The sequence below is a fragment of the Equus caballus genome, chromosome 29, assembly GCF_041296265.1.
Source record: "Equus caballus isolate H_3958 breed thoroughbred chromosome 29, TB-T2T, whole genome shotgun sequence".
In the NCBI taxonomy this organism is placed as follows: Eukaryota; Metazoa; Chordata; class Mammalia; order Perissodactyla; family Equidae; genus Equus; species Equus caballus.
The window spans coordinates 14,311,217-14,339,118 of record NC_091712.1 but is presented as its reverse complement, the minus strand read 5'-3'; the positions used below and the strand labels follow the sequence as shown (position 1 = coordinate 14,339,118).

The window sequence follows — 27,902 nt, the reverse complement described above, 5'->3', positions numbered from 1 at the left end:
CACGGTCCGAGATGCTGCGGCTAAATGCTCACGGTATTTCCGCATAACGCCTCTCCTCAACCTTGTTGTCTGTCTACTCACTCTGGTCAGGAGGGCTGGGCCCCCCAGAAATAACAAGGCTCCCCTTCTTCTTCAAGTCTGGAACTAGCCCTAAGCAGCCACTCCCAACTTCCTTCAGAAAGAGAACAGAAAAAAGGAGAGAAGCAACACTTGTCTCTTTCCCACTCACAACATTCGTGGATTTCTTCTCTCATTATTCCAGTCGGCCTCCCTGCTCCCCTCTGTTCACTGACACCTGGAGGTCGGGATCGATGCACCTGCGAGGGCGCCTCATGGACTTTGCGAGCAGAACCACAGTTCAAATCCTGTTAGGCCATTTCTCAGTAGACTGACTTTAGACAGATTTAACTACAGAATTAAAGTGCCTTTATTTGTAAAATGAGAGATAGCAGCGTAGGCTTAGATGTAAAAAATACTAGCATCTAGCGGGTGTTCAATAAACGACACCGTCTATTATCACTCTGGCATCACATTGCTTCTGCAGTCTTTCCTAAAATGTCACTGTGTGTCAGGCAGGTGCAGCTCTACCTGGAGGACTCTGAAGTGTGCGTGTGTGTGAGTGTGTGTGTGGGGGGGGCGGTGTTGGCACCCAGGTAAATCACTAGCTGGGGAGCACTCAGCTTTCCTCCCCAGGCCTGTTGATCAAAAGTCACACTCTGGGAAAAAACCCAACAGGTGCATGCCTAAGGAGAACATGGCAGGAACTTCAAAGAGGGGGTGGTGTGGTGGGGGACAGAAAAGTCCCTGCAAACCAGTGGCGGTCCCATCCTTTGGCAAGAATGTGTGGCTACCCTTACCCCCAGTTATGTCTATCTTCACCTCCAGATGCTCCTCCCAGTTAACAATGCCCAATGACCCACCAGAGCAAGAAGCCTGCAGACAGCCGTGCTGTCTCTCCTTTTAAGCTCTTCAAATTATATCATGAATACAAATATTAGAAGTTTCATGATTAAATAAAAATGACAACGTGCCTGAGTGGGTATGTGCAGTGACTGGACGCTTACAGCGCACAAATTACAAAACAGCAATCAGAACAGACAGTCCTGAAGCTGCTCACGCGTCTTCAGCCATCTTGCCCACACACTGCAGCCCCGGAAATCTGAGTATACACATTCACTGCCCTGCAGTTATGTCCCAGTCGAACTTTCCTGGGAAGCAAGAGGGTCAGAGCTGCCTTAGCAAACAGCATCATTTTGTGTTTTTGCTATCTACCCGCCTCTGTGCGGCTGCAATCCTTTAGAACTTCCCTTTTACACTTCCTTTCTCATCTTGTCAGCATCAGCACTTTGCTGCCATATATTTTCCAAGGACATCTACCTCTTAACCCGACAAATGGCATTACTACAGTTCAGATCATGGAGCTTTTTAAAAGATGGACTAATAAATGTATAAACATTACTGCAAGACCGAGGGACAGCAAAGGTTAAAGGCGGATGTCAAGAATGAAAGGAAGTAATGTCTATAGAGCCTTTGGCCAGACACCTCCATATTGCCATGCTAGATAAACATTAGTTCCCTTCCTCGTTTTCTTCCGCGCCTCTGTCGCTAAACTAGTAGTGAGACCTTAGGCAAGTCAAGGCACCTTCTCTTTCGGGACCTCAGTTTCCCTATACATAAAATTAAGAGGACTGTACCAGGTTTTTTCCTGTTCAAAAACACTTTTTAACCCCCAAGTCTCCCCCCAGGACTCCTTCGTTGACCATTTGGAAAAGGGTGGCCAGGTTATTTCTGCCAGCTTATCCTCTTCCCAAGATAGGCAAGAGGTGACAGTCTTTCTAGCCGAGGATGCCTGGCGCTGGGGCGTCGGGACGGAAGGGCTCCCACGCCCCGGGCACTGCCACATCCTTTACCTTAGTTACGCGGCCTCAGTTCAGACTGGCCTCAGCCCGACAACAGCCGACAGCATTTTAAAAGTGGACACGGAGAGCTGACGTTAAGCCACCCGTCTCTAACTCACAGTAACCTCCAAGGAACTCAAACACTGCAGCTAACTGGACACTCCAGCAGCCCAGGCCCTCCCTGAGTTCTTTCAGTGGTTAAAACAAGGGCACCATCCGGTCCTCGGCAAAGCTCAAAACAGAAGCAGAACTCCCAAATCAAGGCCCAGCCTCCTCTGAGGCTTAAAAGCCAAAAGCAAAAAAAAAAGAAGCGCCATTCCGGAGCGGCGGCCGCGGGCGCCCCGCGCGTCCCTGCCCTCGGCCCGGCCTCCCCGGCTCCGGAGCGCTCGCCCCCGCGCGGCCACAGGCCTCTCTCGCGGCGTCCGGCCGGGAGCGGAGGGCCTCGGGCGCCCGGCTCCGTACGCGCGCGGCGGCCGCCACAGCCCCGACCCCCGGCCCAGGCCTGACCCCGACCTCAGCCCCGGCCCCGGCCCCGGCCCCGGCCCAGCACCAGCACCAGCACCAACCCCGCTCCCGCTCCGCGCCGCCCGCGCGCCGGCCTCGCATCTGCTTCCAGGGCAGCGGAAGGGGCGGGGCGGCCGCGCGAGGAGGGCGGAGGGCGCCGAGCATCCTCGCCGGCCGCGCCGCGCCGGGCCCAGGACGCGCCCGCGCCCACGCCCACGCCCACGCCGCGCCCGCCGCCCCCGGAGCCGCTCGTAGAGGCCGTCGCCGCCGCCGGGCCCGGGCGCCGGCCGGGAAGCGCGGGGGAGGCGGCCTGCACGGCGCCGCCCGCCATGGCCGCGGCAGGCTGAGCTGCGCTCGGCGGCCCAGTCGCGCGGACCGGGCGCTCCTCGCCGCCTCCAGGCCCTCGGGTAGGGCGGGCCCGCGCGGAGGCCGGGGCGCCGGGGCCGCCGCCGCTCGTCGCCGCCCTCGCCGCCGCCCATGGCGAGGCCCCGCCGCCGCCGCCGCTGCTGACCCGGGGCCCGCCGCGGCTTCCGCCCCTCCCGCGGCGGCGGGCGGGCCTCCCCTCCGCGCCCCCGCCGCCGCGCCCCGCGCCCGCCCCGCGCCCGGGGCCGGGGGCCGCCGAAGATGGGGAACACTACCTCGTGCTGCGTGTCGTCCAGCCCCAAGCTCCGCAGGAATGCCCACTCCCGGCTGGAGTCCTACCGGCCCGACACGGACCTGAGCCGCGAGGACACGGGCTGCAACCTGCAGCACATCAGCGACCGGGAGAACATCGACGGTGAGCGCGGCGGCGCGGGCCGGGGCCGGGGTGTTCCGGCCGCGCTCCTTCGCCTTCTCCGCCTGCACCATCCTGGTCTCCGGGGCGCTGGGGCCCCGGCCTCCCGCCGCCCTCCGGCCTGGACCCCCGAGGGAGCGGTGGGGGCTTAGCCGGCCGGCGGCCCGGCGGTGCCGCGGGCGGTGGGTGAGGGCGGAGGGGACGGGGCTGGCCGCGGGCCAGGCGCGAGTGGCCGGTGCCGGGGCGGGGGCGGCCCAAGGGCCCGGGTTCCAGGCTCGGTCTATCTGATCGGAGCCGCGGCCAAGTTATGCGCGAGAAGGGTGAGCTCGTCTGTCCTTTAAAAGGCAAAGGGAATGGCTCATCCTTGGCATAACTGAGGAGTGAATTCCCATTTTGGAATCACACTGTCTACCGAGAGTTGGAGAACAGGGTTGGCCTGTGTCAGCTCCCCGGAAACTTACGAATCGACCCCACTTGGCTGTCCCGGACCCCCATCTCCTAAAAAAAAATTCCTTCGTTCCACAAAAAGAATTTTTGGGAGGTTGAGGGATTGCAGTCAAATAGCTTCACCTGAATGCTTTTAAAAAATTTCTTCGGCCTGTTATCAGAATGGTTTGGAGGCAGCCTCGGGTGAAGTCACCCTGTGTTTGCTCACAGCCGAATTACAGCCCCTGAATATCTAACTGATCTGAGCGGCTTTCGTTCGGACTGGTGTTTGTAAAGTAACTCACGCGACTGATCGCTGCGCCTGGTAATGTTTACTAACTTTACTGGTCTTACTGTACCTTTATTAGTACCATTATATCAATAAGCTACCTGTCTTAATATTTACAGATGGACAGTTGATGCATCATGCTTGAAACACAGTTTACATAATTTCAACTTGAAAAAATTTGAAATTGGAAATATATTTTTACGACAATTTGACTTTTCTTTTTTTAACCGCAGAATCTCACAGTTGGTGTATTTGAACGAATCTGAAAATTTGTTGTATGAATGAATTGACACAACTGTCATAATTAATTCTTGTTAACTTTAGAATGGAGCATTCCCTCTAGTGTGGAAAGCCAAATTTAAACTCTGCTAAAGGAAAGAACTTTTTCATTGTTTGGCCTCCTTTGATTTCTTCTAAATAGTAGTTATATCTTTTTAGGACAGCAAGTTTACTAAATGAGTACCATGTATGAAGGGGCAGTGTGACGTCTGGATCATAGTCGTGCTTAGGAAGTTATGGGTGGTATGACTTTTGTAGTGTTGTTATTTTAGACTTCCATTATCTTAACCTACTCTTCACATGTCTTTGAACTACAGCAATACTTTATTTTTAAATTCATGTATTTAAAGGTGTCTAGAAGGATTTTAAGGCCGGGTCTGTTTTGATCACTGCTGTGGTTGCAAGCACCTGAAAGAAGTGTCTAGCGTATAATAAAGACTTTAGTATTATATCTTAAAAGCATGCATGAGTAAATGAGTTTATTATAGAAAGCCATTACCCAATTTTGTACAATGTTGATAGGCAGAAACATTTGGAAATAATTTCTTCTTTATGTTTTGCATGAATCTTGGGCGGAGGCTTTATGTTTTAAATCATGTATTAAAAAATGCAAACAAGGGAAAGAGTCACATTTCTTAGAGCCAGGCTGCATACTATTATTGACTATCGCAAGGAAACGGGGTGGGGGGGAGGCGAGTAAGTGTAACCAGCTGTGTGGCACTAAGGATGGGAAGGATTTTGCCAGAGAAAAATAGAATAATATTGTATGTTCTTTCACTTGAAAGAAATCTTAAGTTTTGGTCCTCAGTCATTTTGGAGAAAACATTTGAAAGTCCGCCAACTCTTGTTTTGGAGATTCAGGATGGTTTAAGAGACTGCAGCGCAGGGTAAGAGGATTTCTGATCTAAGCTATAGTGTCCTGTCACCTCAGAACCCAGTTCAGATGATGAAGGTCGTTTAAATCCAGAGGTACGAATTCATTCTTTAAACAATGTTCTCTGTTTCTCTTTCAAATTCATTAAGTAAGGCTTCTAGGATTTGCCTGTCCGGCGGTTCTCATCGTGGGTTTCAGTTAGACCGGAAATCTAGGGCTGCGCCTTCCCATCGGTGTGTTTAAAGCTCTCTGGGTAATTCTGAGATGCAGCTAGGGTTGAGAATCACAGCTGGGTAAGTCTTGGAAGTGTTACCTGTTGGTAAGGGGCATTTTTGGTGGAAATTCATTCAGTATCAGAGGCTGAGAGAAGTGAACAGATTTAAGTTAATAGTGTGTGGATGTATATCTATATTTTAATTTCTGAGTTATACTGATTGTTAGATGCTTAGTAAACATTTTGAAACCGCATCTCAGGAATTCTTGATTCTAGTCTGTAACATTAGCTGAAGTGCTCAAGTACCATCTTTCTTATATCGTGAAAAACATCCCAGACAACTGGAGTTGAGGGTCAGAGAAGCTCACAGGGCTTCCGTGATAGGTCACTTTCTTAGAACCGCAGGGATATGCGGGATGTAGCCGCATATTGCTCGCCCAAACCCTCAGTGGGTAATATTTGCCCTGCAGAATTTCAGTGACTGAGGATGGCTAGGCCTCCATGACACCTACCGGCGACTTGCCCTGTCTTTGTATTCGTGGTACCTTAGTGTTAGGTTATTCATGTTTTTAAAATTAATATTAGACGCATCAGCTCCCCAGGTATTGTTTCTCATACAGTCCTTCCAAGATTGAGGTATAGCAACAACATTTGACAATGACAGTAACACTTGCAGGCCTTGTATATTGTTTACTCCGTGCCAGCTGCTGCTCTGAGTGCCTGACATCTGTTCACTCATTTAGTACTCACAATAACCCTGCGAGGAATAGTATCCTTACTTTAAGACAAAGAAATGAGGCAGAGAGAGAAGTGACTTGCTCAAAGTCGTACAGCCAGTAAATGATAAATGGAGACTCTCTGTTGTTGCTTGACTAGCCATCAGACCTTAACTAGTCTTGGGGTGCTTCTGGGGTAGGTTGTCTGTCACTGTGGTCGTATACGTAGTTTCTCTGAGAAGAAACTTCGCTATCTGCAGCAGACTGGCTGCCCTGATTAGATTATTTCTGGGGGAGGAGAAAATGAGAATGGACTAAAGAGAATTGAGAGTTTGATGAGACCAAATAAATCAAGATATCTATAACATCTGTACCATAGTGTTTGGGGTTTTGCCTCAAAACGATTGATAGCAACTTCATCCTTTGTAGATGAGCTGTCATTCCTAACAATGCAATTCCTCCCTCATCCCGTGTCCAGTCTGCTAGACAAGCATGACTCTCTACCTTCAGAATACAGCCGGAAGCTGACCACTTCTTAAAGCCTGGCCTGCTCCTCTTCTGACCTAAGCAGCCGTAGCCTCGGCCAGCCTAACCCTCTGCCTGCGTCTGTCTTGCCCACTGCAGTGTGTTTTCAACCAGCAGCTGCGGTGAGATCCTTTCTAAAATTTTAACCCATCACTCTGCTCAAAAACTGCAGTGACTCCTTATTTCACAGTGAGTGAACGAGCCTTATCATAGACTTGCACAGTGGAGTCCTTACAGTGGACTCCAAGGGCCTTTGTGGTCTGCCTGCTCACCTGCTCACCTGCTCGCTAGCTCATTCCAGCCACACTTGGCCTCCTTCCGGGCTGTTCCTTGAACACACCAGATATGCTCTCACCCCAGGATCTTTGTTCTGTCCCTCTGCCTGGAATGCTCTTCTCCGTGTATCCTCTTGGCTAACTCCCTCACCGCCTTTGGTCTTGGTTCAGGCCTCACCATTTCAGTGAGCCCTTCCCAGTCACCCTATTTAACATCTCTCCTGCCACCCCCTCAGCAATTCCAGTACACGTTTTCTGCCCTGCTGTTTCTTACTCTGTATCACCTGTAATACACTATATAGGTATATACATATGGAATAGTAACTGTTTCTACTTTCTAGCATGTAAGTTCCAATAAACATTTTTCGTTTTGTTCGTTGATGGACCCAGGTGCCTAGAATGGTGCCTGATACCTTGAAGACACTGTAAGTGTCTGTTGAGTGAGTGAGCAGAGGCAGCCAGTCTAGGATGTCGGAGTCAGCCTTGTCAGGAGGAGGCAGAGAATGAACAGGATTTGTGATTAATGGAAGTCGAGTGGATGTGAAACTTTTTGGTTTTGTTTGCATTTTAACCTGAGAGGTAGCAGACAGGTTGAAGTCCTGAAAATGAAACTTAAGAAAGCTTTAAAGCATAGCAGAAGAAAGAAGAACACACCGAAACTGAAAGGAAACCACGGCCAGAGGAGGTCTGCCCACGCGGTGTATTTAGTCCGTTTCCCTTGTCTCTGCATGAATGGCCCTAGTCGTGGCCTTGTGTGTTTAAGGATCAAGATGAGGCCGGAATGCTTAGTAATCCAGATAATCCTGGAGGAACGTAGCCAGTTATGGACATAGCCACTCGCGTTGATTTTCCTGAAATAAGCGTGTTCCAGGGCGGACAGCAGACGGCGTGTGGACGTGTGGGTGTGCCACCGAGCGGGCTGCGGGCTCCTGGCGCCTGGGGCTCAGCCACTGCACCGGGCTTCTTTGGGTGCCCACAGCCTCTGGAGCCTCATCTCTTTGGCGCTCTTTTTCTTGAGTCTCGCCCCATTTTGGCGTTTTCAGCCTGCTGGGCGAAACCATACCTGTGGACTTGGATTCCAGACTGAGATGTTTTAGCCGCACTGCCAGTGGTTCCGTGGAGGCGCCGGGAGCAGCCTGGGTGGCTGTGTGGTGGCGGTGCTGGTGGCGCGGGGCAGAGCTATGCACGGCGCCTGCGGGCCAGTGGGACTGCGCTCTGTGCCAGGGCTTGTCTTCCTCTGGCTGAGGATCGGTCGGCTCCCGCGCCCGGTCTGCGGAGAGGAGGCTGCATTTGGGACAGACCAGCCTCACCCAGGTCATGCAGATCATGGACAGGGTGGCAAAATTTGCTGAGCGGTAGCTTTGGCCGGGCACTGTGCGCAGGACTTGACCTGTATCGTCTTGTTTAATCTTCTCATAGTTCTCCCCATTTTACAGGAGGGCAGATGGAGCCTTCCGGTTAAGAAGTTTGTTCAGGTTTCCACAGCTGGGTGGTGGCAGGGTGGGGGTGCAGTCCGTGGCCTGTCTGGGGCTCCAGCCCTCAGCTGCCCTGTGACAGCTGCTGGGGCCCTGCATCTGGGATGCCACCTTTCTGCTACTGCCGGGGCACTTCTGGCGAGCAATGCTTTGTGATTGGAATTTTTACTTTTCTGCCTGCTTTTTGAGAGGAGTGAAGATTGAATAATTTTGTGGAGTGGTAGATTTTCTCACCCTTTCCTGCAAAGCTGGTTGTCTCTGTCATCTTAAGGAGATGATTGCTTTCACATTTCTGGCTCATGCAGCTAACACAGAGTTTAAATCCACTCCTATCCAGGAAAGGGCAGAACCAAAAGGAAAAAAATACCAAGTGGCAAGACGTGTGAGGGGCTTTGAAAATCTCTTTTCATCTCACAGGTGAGGAATTCAGCCCCAAGCGTGCCCTTTTGGATTTACTTAAGAAAGAAGCAGTGTTTGGTATTTTCACAAGGGAGCTATCGACGCTGTCGTACTTGTCATACTTCCAAGTATGAGTGCTTTCATGATTCAGCATTTAGGCAACTAGGGTAAGTCCGTGGTACCAGCAGTTGATGTCGGCCTTCTCAGGCTTTCATTATCATTTTTAGCTTGCAGCTGGAAGGAGGGAGAGAGTTCCCCCTCCCTGTGGCATTTTGCATCATCTCGAGGTGTTGAGTCATTTGTTGCTGGGAGTCTGGGTCAGGAAACCGCTTCCTCCTGCCCTGAGACTTGACATTATGCTAGCCTACTTTCCTGAAGGGTGAGGGAGAGGCACACGGAGGGTAGATTCAGGGAGGGCTCCTTTGGGCTGCACAGCTGTGCCTCAACGCTGTGGAGTGTAGGGGAGGGCAGAGAGCAGGGCCCAGGGGTCAGGAGGCGTGCGTGCTGGGTGTGCCCTGCCGGCCCTGTGGGACCTCCATGCCGCGGAGCCCCCCGTCCTCTCTGCTTAGAACAAATGTCCTGAAGACTGTTGCCTTATCCTAAAGCAAGCTTCAAAATGAGGCTAAAGTGCTTAATAAACCAAAAAGTGCTAGGTGAACGTATGTCGTTATGAACGTAGCACTCATGTTGATTTTCTTGTATTAATTATGAAGTATGTTTCAAGATCTACAACAAACTGTGTTTGAACTTTCCACAGCCAGGAAGCTGGAAGCCCACCGGGCTCCTCCTGACATCAGCAGTCCGTCAGTGCGGTATTCAGGGTGCCTGAAGGACAGCTGGAGTTGTGGAGTGCGTGGGGTGAGGTTATACAGAGCTGTGTGACCCTTGAATGGGAAGCTTGCTGACAGTAGAATTTGGAATAGAAATACTCCTCTTTCTAGCATTTGTTGCTCTTCTGGGTTGTATCTTTCCATGGTCACATCGTGATGCCATGCAGGGAGCAGTGGGGTGAGGGTTTGCAGAAGGCTTTCCCTGACTCCTGGGAATAGCAGAGCCCATCCAGGCAGTGTGCTCACTGGCATGGGAGCCACTTTCCTGGCACTGTCCGCATGTACCCTTAGATGGAGGCTGAATCCAGGGTTTTTTTCTTTCTTCAAAGAAGGTGGTTTTGAGGCATGTATAAATGTGCTTTATTATAGTAAAATACCGCTTTAAATAAAGGAGAATCCATGGGCTGAAAATGAGCTCAGCCAGCCCTAAGCAAGCACTGGGGGCTGTTTGTGCCTGTTTTTTTCCAGAAAGAGTCGAAGGGGCTGGACACACAGCTGCAGAGAGCTCAGAAGACAGCTGACCGCTCTCTTTCCCCTTCTCCGTCACCTGTGCTGTTTGAAGCGGTTTCCTAGGGCTTTCTTCCTTTACGTCTTCTAGGGGCTTCTTTTTCTTTTTTTTCTGTCTGGTAGCTTGGAGAAAAGGGATGTGCTAAAGCTAAAACTGAGTGCTTTCTGTTTGATGGCACACAGATTGGCAGATTCCTCAGATCAGCAGGATTTTGCCTGGAAGGTCTCTTGGTGACTCTGATAACGAGGTCATCTCAGGGGTTGGTCAGCTCCAAATTGCTACACGCGGGGCATCTTTGTTGCCTTGCCAGGAAGGTCGCTTTTCAGTACCGCAGTGGAAACCTTGAAATCCCTTCTTCATCTTTGCTCAGAATATTGACATTTTATACATTAGTTTTGAGTTTGTAAAGAAACTTTTGTTTTTGATTTGTTTTTTAGTATGGCTCAAAGGCGGATCTAAGAAGGGAGTTCTAAAATCTTCGGGCAATGGTAAGATCTCTGGGCCAAGTGTCTTGTCTCCCATGGTTATGCTACTTTCACAAGAAATTACTTCAAGCTAGTTTCATTATCTGTAGACACATCACCTAGGACATGTATTGCTGATTCCTGGATCGTTGCTTTGTGCTCTTTATCTGCCACTCAGGACTCACAGAGGGCTTCATCGGGTGAGGTGTGAGTGCCGTGCTCTGTGGAGACGTGTCGGCGTCTGTAGACTTGCCAGCCGGCCCCTGGCACCAACAGAAGTACAGCTGGAGAACACTGAAGATAATTGTTAGCGACTGCAGTTACATCCTTGCCAGCTTTTTTTGTGAGCCTTGCAGAAATCCTAGTTGGATGGTGAAATGCAAGTCATTTCTATTTTGGACACCTCTGATTATAGACCTCCTGACTCTGAGGAGGGTGACGAGGAAAGACTGGGCAAGGGAGTTCACGTGTAATGTAGCTGTGTGTTGCAGAACTGTGAATGTAGTGTTTAAAACATTGTATATGCAAGTTCTTTGCTGTGGATGGATGCGTTGGTTCTTGGTGGGCAAAAGGAAAAGAAATTATTAAATATATTTTGATTATATTTGGTAAACTCCTTGTCTCACTGAAAATTTAGCATCGGTCAGGGTAATTAGTGCATTGATGGATGGGTTGAGAGGTTCGTGACGTGGTTTGAGCACTCAGTGCCATGTTGTATTTTTGTGGACCTTTTGAAATCTCATCAGCTGCAGCTTGACGACCTCCTGAGGTAGGAGTGAATGGAATGGATGTTTGATTCAGGGCTCTGATGTTCAAGGACATCCTGTAGAAAACTCTAGTTGAAAACAACCTCTCCGTGTGTTGCGTCTGTGTTGCATTGTTACACTCTTAAGGAAAAAATATTTTGAGATGAACCCATTTAAATTATTTGATTTCAAGAGTCAGTCTCTTTACCTGAGCACATAACTGCTGGAATAAGGAAATGGCAGTGTGGGTTTCTTGAGTTGAGGTTTAGAAATTTCAAATCTGGGGCCGGCCCCGTGGCTGGGTGGTTAAGTTCACGCGCTCCGCTTTGGTGGCCCAGGGTTTCGTTGGTTCGGATCCTGGGCTCAGACATAGCACCACTCATCAGGCCACTCTGAGGCGGCGTCCCACATAGCACAGTCAGAAGGACCTACAACTGGAGTGTACAACTATGTTCTGGGGGGGCTTTGGCCAAAACAAACAAACAAAAGATATTTAAAAACAAAAAAAAGAGATTTCAAATCTTGATTTGTAGCTTGTCCAGGTGAAGAAAACTCCAAAAAATGTGGTGAGGTATTCCTGACAGTTGAACATTGCCTCTAAGAATATTTGAACCAAAAGTGTCAGTGCCTCAGATGTAAAAGTATTTATATAGATACAAATGGAGTGATTCTTAAGTTGAAGATGTTTTCCAAAAGCTTGAGGTTTGAAAGTGTGTAGTCAACTCCTGCTATGCCCATGTAACACGTATCATTTGTTAGGGAACGTTATCATCATAAAAGTACGGCTGTTGGTTAGAGAGGTGGCCATCCACACGCTTCTTACAGAGCACAGAGGGGAGCTGGGCCGCCCGCACCTTTACCACAGGATTAAAAAGGCTCCTGGTAGAAAGATGGGAAGACCAAGTGACCAGTGCTGCGACTGTTTCTGGGGTTGTCCATCGGTGTGTGCAGAGCCATTTAGTAGCATGATTTAGAGTTATCCGAATGAGCCTCTCCTTGTTCATATGGCAGATTTGGAAGTGACATGGAAGATGAACTTGTCAGATCAGGTCAGGCCATGCAGAAGCAACCAGACCTCGGTTATTTTCTCCCTCATCTTTTTGTATTCTGAGGTCCTCCAGGTGACCTTAAATATTGATTTAGAGTGACTCTGAAGTTTAGCCAAGATCTAGTATATTCCTGTTTCCATGAAATAAGAGGTCTCTCAGGGAAGGTCTAGCCTTTCCAAGTTAAAGTATATTCCTTAGTGCCATCAGCTGCTTTTCAAATGCCCACAATCTAGAAATCATGAAATCAATTTGGTAATACTGTAATATGGTAATTAAATCATATTCTCTTATTAAAGACTGATGCTCCTCTTGAATGTTGTCTGCTGAACAATTCACGGAGCCATCTCTTCTCGTCCACTTTGGCGGTTCTGTGTAGCCAGCCCGTGGTGGGAGTGATTACTGAGATTTCTGTTGTTTTATTTGCTTCTGAATGTGTAAGTAATTTATCTCATTTTCAGATGTTGTTATAAGATCCTTGGGATGTGATGTTTGGGCCTTCATTTCACTTGTTTTATTCTCTTGAACCCTGTCTAGAATACATGTCTCTCATTTTCTTTCTTTTTTGCTGGGAAAGTTTCACCCTCAGCTAACATCTGTTGCCGATCTTCCTCTCTTTCTTTTCCTCCCCAAGCCCCAGTACATGGTTGTATATCCTAGTTGTAAGTCCCTCTGGTTTGTCTCTGTGAGCCGCCACCACAGCATGGCTACTGACAGACAAGTGATGCGGTTCTGTGCCTGGGAACCGAACCTGGCCTGCCGAAGTGGAGCATGCCAAACTTTAACCACTAGGCCATCAGGGCTGGCTCTCTCTCATTTTAATTTTTCTTTGCAGATGACTGTTAATGTCAGTGTGTGGGGTGGCTGTGACTGAAAAAGTGGTCACAAAGCTCTCTTTTTTTTCTCTAGTTCAAAAATGGTGACAGTTCTTTAGTTTGGAATTCTTGCTATAGATAGGCCATAGAAGCAGAATGCTAACACTGGAAGGAAGTAGACAGCCTAAGTTACAGAGTTCCTTTCTTTTTAAACTAACATTTCTAGCAAGTGGTAAATTCCCTTTGTGGAAGTGTTTCTAGAATGTGTTCTCTTCAACCACAGAGAAGCAGAAGTTGGAGAGAAAATGGAGTTCAGTTGGCAAGAGTTGGCTGAGAGATGTCTGTTCTCCATCACTTTCGGGGGGAGTTAGTGGTACCTGTGATGACTAGGCTCAGAACCGTGATGGCTCTAGGCTACTGTAGGCAGTTCACAGACATGCTGGCCCTGAGGAGGGGGCGTTTTCCACAAGTGTGGGGATTCGATGCTGCCTAGGAGTTTAAGGTTCAGTTCTTCAGCAGTTCAACGAACACAACAAACATGGGTCAGTCCAGGTACTAAGTTCCGGGCTGCCTGCTGGATGCTGGGAGTGCAAAGATCAACATAACCTGGACTTTGCCCATAAGGACCTAATGATCTGTTAAGGGAGACGGATATGCAAATAAGTGATGACAGTACCATATACAGAGTAAGAGGGAGGCCGGGATGACCACCTCTGTCCTGGGGGTGAGGGGCTGTGTTCAGGGAGGGCTTTGTCAAGACCGTCTGATGGCGAGGGTTGGAGGAGTGGGAGTAGGAGGGCAGAGGCAGGATAGGGTGCCACAGGCAGAGGGGAACTCTGCTTCCGAAGGCTGCTGGTGGATGGGGACAGGTTCATTTTGAATTCAGTAGGTAACGTTGAACTTGTGGTGGCCTGGCCCCCAAACATCTTATTTAATGAATTATGCTCACTAGGAGGACATTTTCCTAAAGGTTTCATAATGGACGGGTGTGCATTGGAGGGCAGTTTCTTGTGTGTTTTGCATGTACTCTGGGTTCTGGAAAATGATTCCTCAAAGTTGTAATGTGGAAGACAGAGTAGATGTCTTCAGAACTGTAAAAGCAGCATGCACTTTTTGTTGAGTGTGAGAAAAGAGCCTTCACTGACTGAGAACGTGCGCACCATCGGGAACCCTAGAGCTCCTCACCTTGCAGGAAAGAGCTGGGCTGCTGCGAGGGTGCTCCGCAGCATCGCATGGCTAGTCCACGGCAGTTTGCAGTCGGAGAGCGAGTCTCCCGAGGTGGGGTCCGAGCGTTCTCACTGCTGCACACGCTTCTCGCAGCAAGGCCAGGTGTTCCCAGGAAGAAGTTAATCTTCACCATGTTCATAGTTTTTACATGATGTTAGTCTGAGTGAGAATTGTGTCCTAGAGAATTGTATTAGTTATCAAGCTGTGTAACAAATTACCCAAATTACCTGATTTTGTAGCTTGGAACAGCGGTACTTATTGTCTCTCAGTTTCTGTGGGTCAGGTCTCCGGGCACAGCTTAGCTGGGTGCCTCTGCCTCAGGGTCTCTCGTGAGATTGCAGTTGGGGTGTCAGATGGAGCTGCAGTCCTCTCAGGGCTCAGCCAGGAGAGGATCTGCTTCCAAACGCGTGCGCCTGGCTGTTGCAGGCATCAGGTGCTCGCTGGTTGTTGGCTGTGGACATGGTTCCTTGCCATCCCGCCTCTCCATAGGACAGCTGGCTTCCGCAAGAGCATGTGATCTGAGAGAGCAAGAGAGACCCACAAGATGGAAGCCACAGCCTGTGTATAACCTAAGTTCAGAAGTGACATTCTGTTGTTGCTGTTTGTTGGAACCAACTCCCTGAAATCCAGCACACACTCAAGGGGATGGTATCACACAAGAGTGCGAATACCTAGAGATAATGGGGGCTGTTTTGGAGACTGCCTACCACAGGCATTAGTTAAGAGTCTTTTGGGGGCTGGCCTGGTGGTGCAGCAGTTAAGTTTGCACATTCCTCTTCGGCAGCCTGGGGTTCGCCGGTTTGGATCCTGGGTACGGACATGGCACTGCTTGGCAAGCCATGCTGTGGTGGTGTCTCACATATAACATAGAGGAAGATGGGCACGGATGTTAGCTCAGGGCCAGTCTTCCCCAGCAAAAATGAGGAGGATTGGCAGCAGCTGTTAGCTCAGGGCTAATCTTCCTCAGAAAAAAAGAGTCTTTTGGTTGTGTGTAACGGAAGTCCACTGAAACTGTCTTGTACAAATTGAGTGGAGGGTGGGGAGTGGGGGAGGGAAGAGTTGTTAGAAGTATGCAAGGATATTGATAGAAAGCATGGGCAAGGAGCGTGCCTGAGTCTCCTGAGGATTGGAGCTGGAAGTTGGACAGCCTGTGGGAACTGCTGCAGTTGCCTCTTTCAGTGTTTTAAGTTCTCCTGTCTGTCTTAGTTGGTCTTATCATTCTTTCTGTCTCAAATTGATTTTTCCATAAATCTTTATTTTCTTTATAAAGTAGCTTGCCTTCTTTCCCTATACGTGATGGCAAATGGCTACCTCAATGTCCTCAGTCCTAGGACCACAAAAGGACCACAAAAGACCGCCTACAATCTCAGTGTTCCAATTCCTGGAGAAAGCGTTGAGTTCACCTAGCACAACTAAAGGGTTTGCTCTCCCTGTCAAAGGTGTCCAGTCACCTGTGGCAGGGTGAAAGTCAAGGTGAAGGTCAGGGTAAAGGTCAGGCTGAGGGTATGGACGTGACTGCAGATGCCTTGCCACAGTTTGCTGTGGGGCTGGAGACAAGGGATGAGGTTGGAGGGGGTAGCGAATGTTTGGGGGAAGCGAATTTCAGAGGAGGACACTTGGAAATAATTTTCTTGTGCATGTATTTTTTTTTGGCTGAGGAAGATTCACCCTGAGCTAACAACTGTTGCCAATCTTACTCTTTTTTGCTTGAGGAAGATTAGCCCTGAGCTAACATCTATGCCAGTCTTCCTCTATTTTGTATGTGGGTCACAGGCACAGCATGGCTGATGAGTGGTGTAGGTCTGCGCTGGGGATCCGAACCTGTGAACCTGGGTTGCTGAAGTGGAGTGTGCAAACTTAAACACTAGGCCACAGGGCTGGCCCCTCATATATGTATTTTTAAAATCTATATTTCAGTTTTTTTAACGGAATTCCCAATTATGGTAGACCTAAAGTGAATTAATTTGGGTAAAACTCAAGTTGGGGATAAGTTAGCAAACACTTTTGAAAAGAAGAACCTTAGTGGAAAAGCATGGTTATTTATTAAGAAATTTTAAATAATGTCTTTGAGACTTTTGTTAACATGAAAGCTGGAAAACTTACTGGTTATTAAAGTTACTATTTTTCTTTCTCTTTCTGATCTTGCTATAAGTTCCAGGTTTATCCACTTTTGAAAAAATGTTCTTATGCTGTGAACATCTGTCAAGTTTCCTATCTTAGATTTTTTTTTTAGCAGCTTATGTAACTTAAAATGAAATTAGCATTTCTGTTCTGAAACTGCCCATTTAGTGTCTTCCTTGACACTGTGCTTTTGGCTTTAATTGATTGCAATAAATTATAAAGATGCAAAGAAGGTTTTTATTGACATTTTTGCATGCTTGTTTACTTCCATAGCATTTTTACATGATACTCACTTTGACTTGGCTGTGAGAAATTTTGTGTTATAAAGATAGAAACTGGAAGGCTCCGCTGGAGGAGTTTTCCTTTTGCTTTGTGGAGAAGTCGGTGGGCTAGTTGTGAGGTCTGTTCTTGGAGTTTGGTTTGAGCGGTCCAGTAGTAGCAGCAGTTAGTGCAGATTAGTATAAATACTTCAGATTGTACGTCTTCAGATGTTGTTGTGTTGGTCAGAAGCTGAGACTGGCGGAGTGGTCTCTGGGCATGGCCACATGGTGAACAGCTCTGTTGACAGCCCTCAGGTCCCTGAGTGGGGGAAGCTGGTGGTGTGTGGGTGGGAAGCGGGGGCGAGGCGGATGCGGGCCTGGGAGAGTGCCGCTGACGGGCTGGAGTCCTCTCATTCCAGCAGGGTTTGCTGGGTGACGCTCCTTTGGAAAAATCTACTCCCATTATTTAACCTAATGTGTCACTCACACAATACTCCGTTATTGTAGATTTAGATTTGGTAATAATACTGCCATTTCCTGTTGGAATCTGGCGGGGAAAGCCTGGATTGGAGTTGCAGAGAGCTCTGGGAGGGTGCAGCAAGTTTCTCCAGCTTCTTATTAGTTGCTTTTATGATTTATTCTCTTCAGTGTGTTTCTTCTTAAGATCCTGTCTTTCTCCCCTTGGCAGGTGTGGAGTTGAGCCTGTCACTGCCCTGCTTATCACCCTGTGAGGCTCCCGTCTGGTCAGACAGGCCCCTCCCCTTGCCCGCAGTCCTCAGTGTTTGTCCCCTGCCACTACACAGACCTCCCTTCTCCTGTTGGGACTCCAGCCACAAGGGCCTCGGGCTGTTTCTCTGCCTCCCAGCCTGTCCCTGCCTCAGGGTCTCTGCACCCCGTGCTCTCTGCCTTGCATGCTCCTCCCAGAGATGGTCTGGCATCCATGGTCACCTCCTCAGGGGTCTGTTCTGAGGACCACGATCCAGAGAGGGGGACCCTCCTGCCACCACTCCAGCCTCACTCTGTCACTGTACCTTATTTGCCTGTTTGGTGTGTGCTGCACTCCCCAAACTCCCCCAAGAATAAGCTTCATGAGGATGGGGACTGTGTCTGTCTTGCCCACCATGATGTCCCCATTACCTAGAACAGCACTTGGCTCACAGCATATGCTCAGTGAATACTGGAAAGAATAGAGATCCTGCATTCATTCAACATCTAACAAGCATTTCTTTGTATTTCTTGACCTCGGCATTTTTAAAGAGCACAGGCCAATTGTTTTGTAAAATATCCCTCAGTTTGGGATTCTCAGTGTCCTCTCTTGGTTAGAGACGGGGTGTGCATTTTTGGCAGAATACCACAGGAGGATGCATCCCATCGAGAGTCACGGGCTCCTGCTTCTCCCAGCGTTGGCGATGTTCTCTTACCGCTTGGTTAAGGGATGGGCGCGGCCAGGTTTCTTCAGGGTAATCTAGCTTTAGTTAGTGGTAATTAACAAATCGTTTGTGAGGAGATTGAGACTCTGTAAGTATCCTATTTCTTATCAAACTTTGACTCGCTGGTTGTAGTATCCGTTGATGATTTTCAGCTCCTGTTTTTGGTGGACGTTCTGTTGTAAGGAAGAGCTCTTCCATCTCCGCGTTTATGTATCTATCAGTATGGAGCTGCAGATTCTTATTTTATTCAACGAATTGTAGTCTGTTCTTTTTTGCTCAGAGTATCTCAGATCTGGTTGGTGGAATTCTCCCAGACTGGTTCCTTTTCAAGCTGTGTCCTCTAGATGCATCCTCACCGTTCCTCGAGCGCTTCCTTAATTTCTGGGGGGAATAGTGCTTTCTTCCCCTTAAGAAACGTGGATGTAATATTTTCCTTTACAGAACATCACAGTAACATCGGTAGCCAATCATGAAGCCTGAAAATGTGCCCTTAAACACATCTCTCTCTCTCTTTTTTTTAAACTCACATGATTTTTTCTGCTGTTTCTGTAAGTCAAAGAGCAGCAGCTTGCCTGCGTATAGCTCAGGGACAAAATAATGTTGTGCGAGACGGTCAGCAACATTTCCCGAGTACTGCCAGTGCATAAAGCATTCCACCTGGCTGGGAGAATTATAAAGGAACGCGGCAGTTGAGAGCGCCGCCTGCTCTCAGGGGTGGTGGTTTAGGGGACGAAGACTACTGTGCTGCGCGTTAGAACAAGCGAAGGCGAAAAGGTGAGTTCTGACACTGACAGTCTTCTGCTCACATGCAAAGCTGCCTTTTGGTTTGTAGCAGTCGTCAGTGTCGAGAGCTTGACACCATTTGTGACCGCTTCTTGTCAAGCTCACACACAAGACAAGGCCAGGCCGAGGCCTGACTTTGATCTGTAAAGATAAAACAAACCACTTTTAGGTTTAGGTGGTTGATTACCTACCCAGACAGAGGAAAGAAGAATGAGGCAAAGGTGCCAGCTTCTTGTCATCCTTGTTCAACATACCAAAAAGGGTGACACTGAAATACAAGAGGCCGATGACAATGTGAGTCATGGGATACTCCGCTGCCAAGAAGCCAGATCTAGACTGCAGCTAAGTGGGTTTCTATTCTGGAGCTGTGTTTGTGGTGGGTGGAGGAATGTGCAGAAAGCCCAATACCTCACCAGAACCCAGGGGGCGACAAGAGCCTCTCTCCTGACAGCCACCAGAGCAACAGGAAGGAGAGTGGGAGATGGCCTTTGTTGTGGCCTCATGTTTGTGTCCATGCTGAATGATGTGTGGAAATCCTAATGCCCAGTGTGATGGTGTTAGAAGGTGGGGCCTTTGGGAGGTTCTTAAGTCATGAGGGTGGCGCCCTCATGAGTGGGATTAGTACCTTTTAAAAGACACTCCAGATAGTTCCCTAGCCCCTTCTATGTGAGGATACACTGAGAAATCTGCAACCCAGAAGAGGCCCTCACCCCACTGTGTTGGCATCCTGGTCTGACGCATCCAGCTTCTAGAACTGTGAGAAATAAATTCCTCTTGTTTTATAAGCTACCCAGCCTGTGGTATTTGATTATAGCTTCCCAAACGGCTAGACAGCCTCCTAGCAGCTCCTCTTGTGTTCCTGAAGGATCCTAAGGTATTCCTCCAAGACGGGTCCACTGTGGTCCCAGTGTTGCCTCCCTGCCCTGTTGGGATAAGTGGAGGGCCACTGGGGCACTGTGGCAGGCTGTTCGCCCACAGCTCTTTCAGTTGTGGTATAATCGATACCTCCACACGGAAATAGTCCTGTGGCCTCTGACTGTCGCTCACCAGCTGTTCTGCTCCCTGTTGTACTCTCCTGCCCGTCTGCACATCTGTTCTGTAATTAGCTGTTGTGTGAAGCAGATTGTTCTGGGGCCTTTTTTCTGTCTACCCTTCTCTTTATGTCCAGCCTGAACTCAGAGAAGGCATTGGGGTGAGAATCCGAGGTCAGGCTGTCCTTGATATATCCAGGGCCGCTGGACTTCTGCAGACATTGTCTCATTGTAGACAGCTGTGTTTCCGTAAATTGTGGTAAAATATACCTAACATGAAATGTACCATTTTTAGCTGTACAGTGCAGAGCCCTTAGATACATTCACATGTTGTGTAGCCATCACCGCCATCCGTCTCCAGAACTTTTTCATCTTTCCACGCTGAACCTCTGGACCATTGAATAACCCCCCATCACTCCCATCCCCCAGCAGACAACTTTCTGCTTTCCGTCTCTATGAATTTGACTTCTCTAGGTACTTCATATGAGTGGAATCATACAATATTTGTTCTTTGTGACTGGCTTATTTCACTTAGCATAATGTCTTTAAGGTTCCTCCATGTTGTAGCATCTATCCGAATTTCCTTTTTAAGGTTGAATAATACTCCATTGCATGTATATACCACATTTTGTTTATCCATTTATCTGTTGATAGACATTTGGGATGCTTCCACCTTGTAGCAGTTGTGGATAATGCTGCTGTGAACTTGGGGCTACACATATCTGTTTGAGTTCTTGCTTTCGATTCTTTTGGTTGTATGTCCAGAAATGGCATTTCTGGAAGGGTGTTTGTGTTTTGAAACTTAATTTTCTTTTTAAAGATCATCACCTGAGCTAATATCTGTTGCTAATCTTTTTTTTTTTTTTTCTCATTCTTCTCCCCAAAGCCCCCCAAGTACATAGTTGTATATTCTAGTTGTAGGTGCTTCTGATTCTACTATGTGGGACACCGCCTCAGAATGGCCTGATGAGTGGTGCCCTGTCTGTGCCTAGGATCCCAACCAGCAAAACCCTGGGCCACCGAAGCAGAGCACGCGAACTTGACTTGGCCACAGGGCTGGCCCCTGAAACTTAATTTTTGGTGAATCTGTGTTGTCACTTATTCGTAAATGTGATATGAATAAAATTGATCAAGAAGCTGGATTGCCAGGTCATATTTACCTTTATGAGGCTACAATGAATGATTGTATTTTTAAAGGCAATATTTATTTCCCTCCTTGATTATGGAAGCAATATATTCATTGTAGAAAATTTAGAAAAGTATATAGAAAGAAATCACCTATAATCCCACTATGCAGAGCAAGACTTGTTTTAAATATTTTACACTCATATTTTAATATGAACATATATAAGAACACCCTAATAGTGTGTTTATATATATATATGTATATGTATGATGTATATCTTTAAAAAGTTAAAAAATACTGGTCTGTGTATCAGAAAGCAAGCCTATTTGGTAGGAAATTACCAAAATGCAGGTATTTATTCATCAAATTATTTTCTCTCAGATATATGTGTTTATATACATACATGTGGATGTTTATTTCTTTCAAATTGGGATCATGCTCTAACTATGACTTTGTAATTTCCTTTTTCTCTTGTTATAAAATTAATACTTGTAAATAATCTAACATGATTGTTAATTACCATAGATTTTACTTATAAAGTATATCAGTTCTATAATTTAATCATGACAATACTAATTATCCTAGCATTAATTGAGTTCTTAGATTTAGATTTTGTGCTTTAGGTTTTTCCTTTTTTTAACTCAATAATATGACAGTATTTTGTTTGCTTGTCTTTAGGGGCGTTTCCTTAGGATAGATTTCTAAAAGACAATTTTTTGAGACAGAGGAATGAGACTTTTGAAACGTATTGAGTAGGCAGAAATAAAACAAACTACTGGATGTTATTTTTTAGGTATATGTGAGTGACTTGTAATATAGGTTTGAGAAATGACATTCTTTTCACTAGAATCTTCATTAACTCACTAAAAAAAATTGAGCATCTACAGAGGACTTAGACGTTGTATTAAGTACGTGGGTATTACGGAGATGTTCAGGACGTGGCTCTGACGCCCAGGTCCCTAACTTCTAATTGTGAGGATAAGAAGCATGCACGTTATCGTTTAAGGCAGTGTGTGATAAGTACTGTGTTAGTCGTTAGAAATATAGGTGCTAAAATCAAACCAGAAAGAGGACACCGTGTAAGATGTTGGAGATGAGAGAGATGACTTGGCCCAGGTGATCTGGGGCGGCTTCATGGAAGAGGTGGGCTGGGCTGGGTCTTTTGGGCGGGTTGTTCTTGTGACTAGAAGAACATAGAGAACATTTCAGGCAGGGCTTCTAGAGGTGGGGAAAGTATGGGGTTCATTTGGGTCATGGTAAATGGAATCAGTTTATTCAGAGAAGAGGGTAGAATAGTCCGGACAAGTCTTGGCCTCTTGCAGCCTAATGAGTTCATGTGATGTAGGGCCCTGAATGCCAAGTCGGGGAGAGTCAGGGTTTTGGGTAGTAGGCTCGTCTGATCAGAGTGCCCCGGGAAGAGTAATATTTTGGAGATATGAGAACTAGATGGGAGTGGGCAAGGACTGGAGCCGGTGGGATCAGTTGCACTGGCTCAGTGAGGAAGTCTGAGTGTGGGTGGGGTAGTAGATTGGGAAGAGAGGTACAGAAGCCAGCCTGCTGCTGTCACCCCCGCCCCCGACTCAGATGTGTGAATGTGCCACGACTACCCAGGCGGAGCGAAGGCTTTCACAGAAGTCTGTGTCCCCGCCCACCTGCCGCTGAGTGAGTGTGAAGGCTCTGCTGAAGGAGTGCGTGGAACAGCAGTCTAATTTTGTCCCTAAAGGTGTGGGAGAGAGGGAGGACTCAGAACTGAGCCTGAGTCTTTGGAGATGGGATGAGTGCTGTTTCAGTGAACAGGAATCAGAGAAGTGAGGAGGAAGAATTGGCTTTGAGGAGGAGAGGGTAAAATTTTGGGCTTTAGATAGGTTTATACAATCTTTCTCAATGTTAAGTGATAATGAGTTTTTCCACAATTGATTTTAATATATTCCTGTTGAGAATGTAATTTTCTAATTCTAGTAATGTGAAAAGATCTGAATGTTCTCCTCCCCAGATTGGTGTCAAAGAGATGATGGGGAGATCCAGTTTATAGTCAGTGTACTTGATGAGAATGTGTATTTACTGCAGCTTGTGGTGATTCGGGATCCTTTGATCTCATTTCTCATGTGACTTCTGGTATTTTAGCTCATAATTCACCATCCATCTGAACAAGAGAAGAGGCAAGCAAGCAGGGGTGAAGTTCAAGTACTCAGATTTAGCAAGAGTTTTCTGTTTGGTTATTCTTGTCTTTCAGTTAGTCAAGCCAGCATTGTTCTGCATCAACACCAGTAATAGAAAAGTGGCTGAGTTTTACATCCTGTGTGTCCCACATGTAAATAGATACACCAGAAGCTTGCTTTCTGACCACCAGACGCATGTTTTTAAATTGGTTGAAAATAATGTTATGCATTTAACTAATATAAAAATATGTTGTGGTGGGAGGGTCAGATTACCATTGGGATAATTTGAATTCATCATCATAGTCGTGCAAAATATTGAGATGACATATTTCTAAAGAATTTTGGAATCTTACGTCAGCTTTAATAGGAACATTACCTATGTTAGTGTGCTTATTAGGCATTTCACTTCTGTGAATTGTATGTTTTTATATTTCATTTTTTCCGGCTACTGTGTTAGTGTTTCTCCAAAAACTGGGGTTCCTTGTAGATTAACCTATAACTTTCTTATCATTATTGCAGTTTAAAAAATGATCTTCTTTTACAGATTGAGGTCTTTACCAAAGCACAGGCTGTATAAATCTGACTTGGGGAATCGTTCTGAGTGAGAACTGGGCCCTTGTTGAAATGTGGACGTTTCTATTGTGAGTTCTGTGAGTGCTGGGTTCAGCCCAGGACCATCGTGTGTGTCCTTTTGAAACTAGCCAGTTAGAACATGCTTTGGACATGAGCGCTTTGGAAGGTGGAAAATTCCAAATGCAAGTGAAAGGTTTTTATCCCTGGGCTTCATATTTACGGTCAGTTCTGTCTTAGACCTACCTGGTAATGTTTATTGAGCTGGTGAGGTTTATGCAGTATGAGTAAGATAGGTTATCTTTCTTGGAGGACGTTGATTGTTTTCTCTGGAGGACATTTGAAGTTGGAAGCAAGAATAACATAAATTTGATACTCAGCTAGAAAAGAAAAAATGCAGATACATATTTATGTTTAACTTGTCCTCATAATGTAAAGACGTGTGTAGCAAAGAATCATAGCTTTTTTTACTGCAGCCTTAATATCTTAAAGTCAAAACAAAGCCTGGATTCATTTCTTCTGTGCTTAACAAATGAGGAGACATTTCTGTGCTTCCTGCTAGCAATTGAAAAAATGTCGAACTTCAGAAATAAAAAGCCACAGGAAGGTAAGTGACCAGAGCTGAAATTCTCCCTCATGTGTGTGCCGTCGGGGTTACCTGCTATTGGGTCACCTATTGCAAATTGAGGCGTTTTTGGTTCACTTCCCTGGGGAAGTTTTGAGGCTGTCAGTTCTCTTTTGCCCCTGTTAATCTTTGTACGGCTAGAAATGCCAGTTAAGTATAATATTAGGTGAAAATAAAATGATGATTAATCTGAATAGAAATCTTTAGTTAATAGTATTGATCCTAGTTTGGAAATTGTACTACAGCTGTGTAAGGTGTTAACCTTAGGGGGAGCTGGGTGAAGGGAATATGGGAACTCTGAACTACTTTTACAATTCTTCTGTAATCCGAAAATTATTTCAAAGTAAGTTTAAAATGATTAGACTGATTTATCAGCTAAAGAGTATTAGTGTATTACAAAACCAGGTAGGAGACATCTGTCTGTTGTCGGGAAGGGAAGAGATTCTCCTCTTCTTGGGTGATTGAATTCCTTGTTCTGTTCATTAACCTGAATCGCTGAGAGTGCTGTATCTCAGGAGGATGCGCTGCCGTTAGAGTGCGTTTGCTGAGTGTGGACTTGTTTCTCTTTCTGTGTTGTGTACCTGTATGTGTAGACGCGTGCACAGATAGGAGTCTGCACACACACATGCACTGAGTGCGTCTAAGTGAGGGCACTGGCTTTCTAAAGATATTCTAGAGTTTCATTTTAGCTTGTTACATACTTGTTTTCTTGATGGGATGGTGGCAGTCATTGCCTTTTGAGGATAAATTAGATTCTTTTATTTTGTGAAAAGCAGCATGTGATTTGGGGCTTCATGTATAAAGTGAGTGATTAAACGCTTTGATACTGATTTGGAGCTACATTTAAGAAATGAGATTTCTTTGAAATGAACTGGCTCTGAATTTATTTCCAAAAAATAATACAGAAGTTTCTTTGTGCCGTGGATGTGTCACTGGAGTAAGCTTAGCACGTGTGGGTTTCTGCTTCAGAGGCTGTCCCTGAGCTGCGCCCAGTGCTGTGTCTCCTGGGAAGGAGGACCGGAGCTCTCTGAGCAGTGCTGTGCACGCCACGCTGTGGCTTCGTGTGGCCGCTCACCTGGAAGCGTGGGATTCTTCGTTAGTTAAACCTCATTTGTCAGCTTTTGGCCTACCCTTCTTTAGTTCTAGGGCAGTGCTCTCCAACAGAGCTTTCTGTGACGATGGCAAGGTTCCATGTCTGTGCTGTCCAGTGCTGGTCACTAGCCACATGTGGCTGCAGAGCACTTGAAATGTGGCTAGTGTGACCAAGGACCTGAATTTTAAATTTTATTGAATCGTAAAGAATTTAATTGTAGATAGTCATATGTGGGTAGTGGCTGTTAATTGCACAGCACAGATGTAGCTGTGTCATGGCTGGTTCCCTTGAGTGGTCTGCTTTGAGTGCCAGCTGAGGCATGAAAGAAGGGAGTGGGCATGGACCTTCACAGGGTAACTGAATTATCCATTGTTCGGTACAAAATCTCCACTGAAAGAGTTTTAACTGACTTGCTCTGGAAACAATATGCTACCATGTGGGCTCCTTGCCCTTGGAATATCGTATGTGGGAGGTACCTTTTGGGTACCATTTTAAAACAGTTTTTTTCACATAAACTTTTCCATGTCAATAAATGCATTTCTACCTCATTTTTAATCACTGCGTAGTATTGTATTTTATGGCTCTGCCATTGTTAACTAATCTCCTATTTATCCCTCTTTGTGTTACATACAATTTTTATATTACATTTAATTCTTAGAAGACTAATCATGTCCATGCATTTTGGGGTTACATCTTTGCTTTGTTCCTGAGGCAATTCCTAGGATTAGAATTTTTAGGTCAAAGGGTAGGATATATTTAGAGTTTTGTTTTGTTTAATGTATACGGCCAAAGTGCCCCCTGTTGCTCCCGCGCCCGGCCAAGGTTGTACCAGTTTATCCTGTAAATTGGCATTGGTGAAAGGTGTTCATGGGGGTGAGAAGGGTTGTGGGGGGTGTGTTTGCACAGAGGTGGCTTTGAGGTGGCGTCGCAGGCTCTGACGTCTTTGGCTCGTCTGCTCTTTCTGCTCGGTTCAGGGCAGGTGGAGTGGCCCTGCGTGCGGCTTTGCTGTGTTGGCGTGGGGGTGAGGTCTTGAGGGGGCCTGCAGGCAGCGGGCTTCAAGCTCGTCGGCGTCTGCTCGGAGCCCTCGCCAGCGCGCTCCCTGCCTGAGGTGCTCACCTATGCCTCTTCCTGGGACCATGAGGCTGGAGCCTGGGCCTCTCCTCTCTGGGCTCAGGCCCAGGGGCTCTGGTGTCCCGTGTGGGCCTCAGCGCTGCTGCCCTCTCTGATGCCCAGGGCCTTCCAGCACGAGGGCGTGGTGGTCACGAGTCCCACAGGGCTTCTGCTGGACTCGGGCGGCCGTCTGTGGGCAGGGCTTCCAATCTGGCATCGAAAATAGGTGCTTATTTTACATTTGGGACAAAAAGAGGCCTTTTTTTCTTTCACACTTTTGTTAGAATGCTATCTTATCTTATTTTTGAAAAAGGTCTCAGGTTTAGAGGCTTCTTGAAAGAAATGGCCTGCATTATTTTTTGTTTATTTTTATTTTTAAAGACAATTTTTTAGAGCAATTTTAGGTTCACAGCAAAACAAGAGGAGACTACAGAGATTTCTTACAAACCTCCCCTGCCCCCACACATAGGTAGGCTCTCTCATTATTAACATTTCCCACCGGAGTGGTACATTTGTTACAGTAGATGAACCTACGTTGATGCATCATCATTCAAAGTCCGCAGTTTACCCTAGGGTTCACCATTCTATGGATTTGGACAAATGTACAATGACGTGTATTCTTCATTATCATATCATATAGAGTATTTTCACTGTCCTAAAAATCCTGTGTTCCTCCTATTTGTTCCTCACCTCGACCCCAACTCCTGGCAACCACTCATCTTTTTACTGTCTTTTCCAGAATGTCATATAGTTGGAATCATATGATATAGCCTTTTCAGATTGGCTTCTTGCACTTAGTAATATGCATTTAAGATTCCTCCATGTCTTTTCATGGCTTCATGTACCACAATTTATCCATTCACCTACTGAAGGATATCTTGGTTGCTTCCAAGTTTTGGTAATTATGGATAAAAGTGCTATAAACATCTGCATGCAAGTTCTTGTGTGGACATAAGTTTTCAGTCCTTTATACCAAGGAGTATGATTGCTGGCTTGTATGGTAAGAGTCTCTTTAGTTTTCTAAGAAACCACCACATTGTCTTCCAACGTGGCTATACCATTTTGCGTTCGCACCAGCAGTGAATGAGTTCCTCCTGCTCCACGTCCTCACCAGCATTTGGTGTTGTCCGTGCTCGGATTTTGGCTATTCTGATAGGTGTGTAGTGGTATCTTATTGTTTTAATTTGCATTTCCCTGATGACATAAAATGTGGAGCATCTTTTCATATGCTCATTTGCCTGCATTTTTTTTTAAGTAATAATTTTAAAATCGTGTGGAAATGGACCTATACTAAAACATTAACCTGGGG

The 27,902-nt window shown here is 46.7% G+C and overlaps 1 protein-coding gene across 11 annotated transcripts in view; it reads left to right on the top strand.

The window, feature by feature from the left end:
• CCNY (cyclin Y) overlaps positions 1-27,902 on the top strand; it is a 306,663-nt gene that overhangs the window by 102,217 nt on the left and 176,544 nt on the right. For 2 of the 11 annotated variants that reach the window (XM_070255159.1, XM_070255158.1), the window contains exon 1: positions 12,543-12,680. The exons of 2 other annotated variants lie outside the window; for them this stretch is intronic. In XM_070255159.1, the coding sequence (XP_070111260.1) occupies positions 12,677-12,680 (4 nt within the window). In that variant the 5' untranslated portion in view covers positions 12,543-12,676. Of the gene's footprint in view, positions 1-2,925; positions 3,181-3,428; positions 3,929-7,481; positions 8,817-12,542; positions 12,681-22,738; positions 24,373-27,902 lie in introns of those variants that run through there. 7 more of the 11 variants (XM_023632300.2, XM_070255170.1, XM_070255162.1 and 4 more) reach the window with 7 other exon arrangements.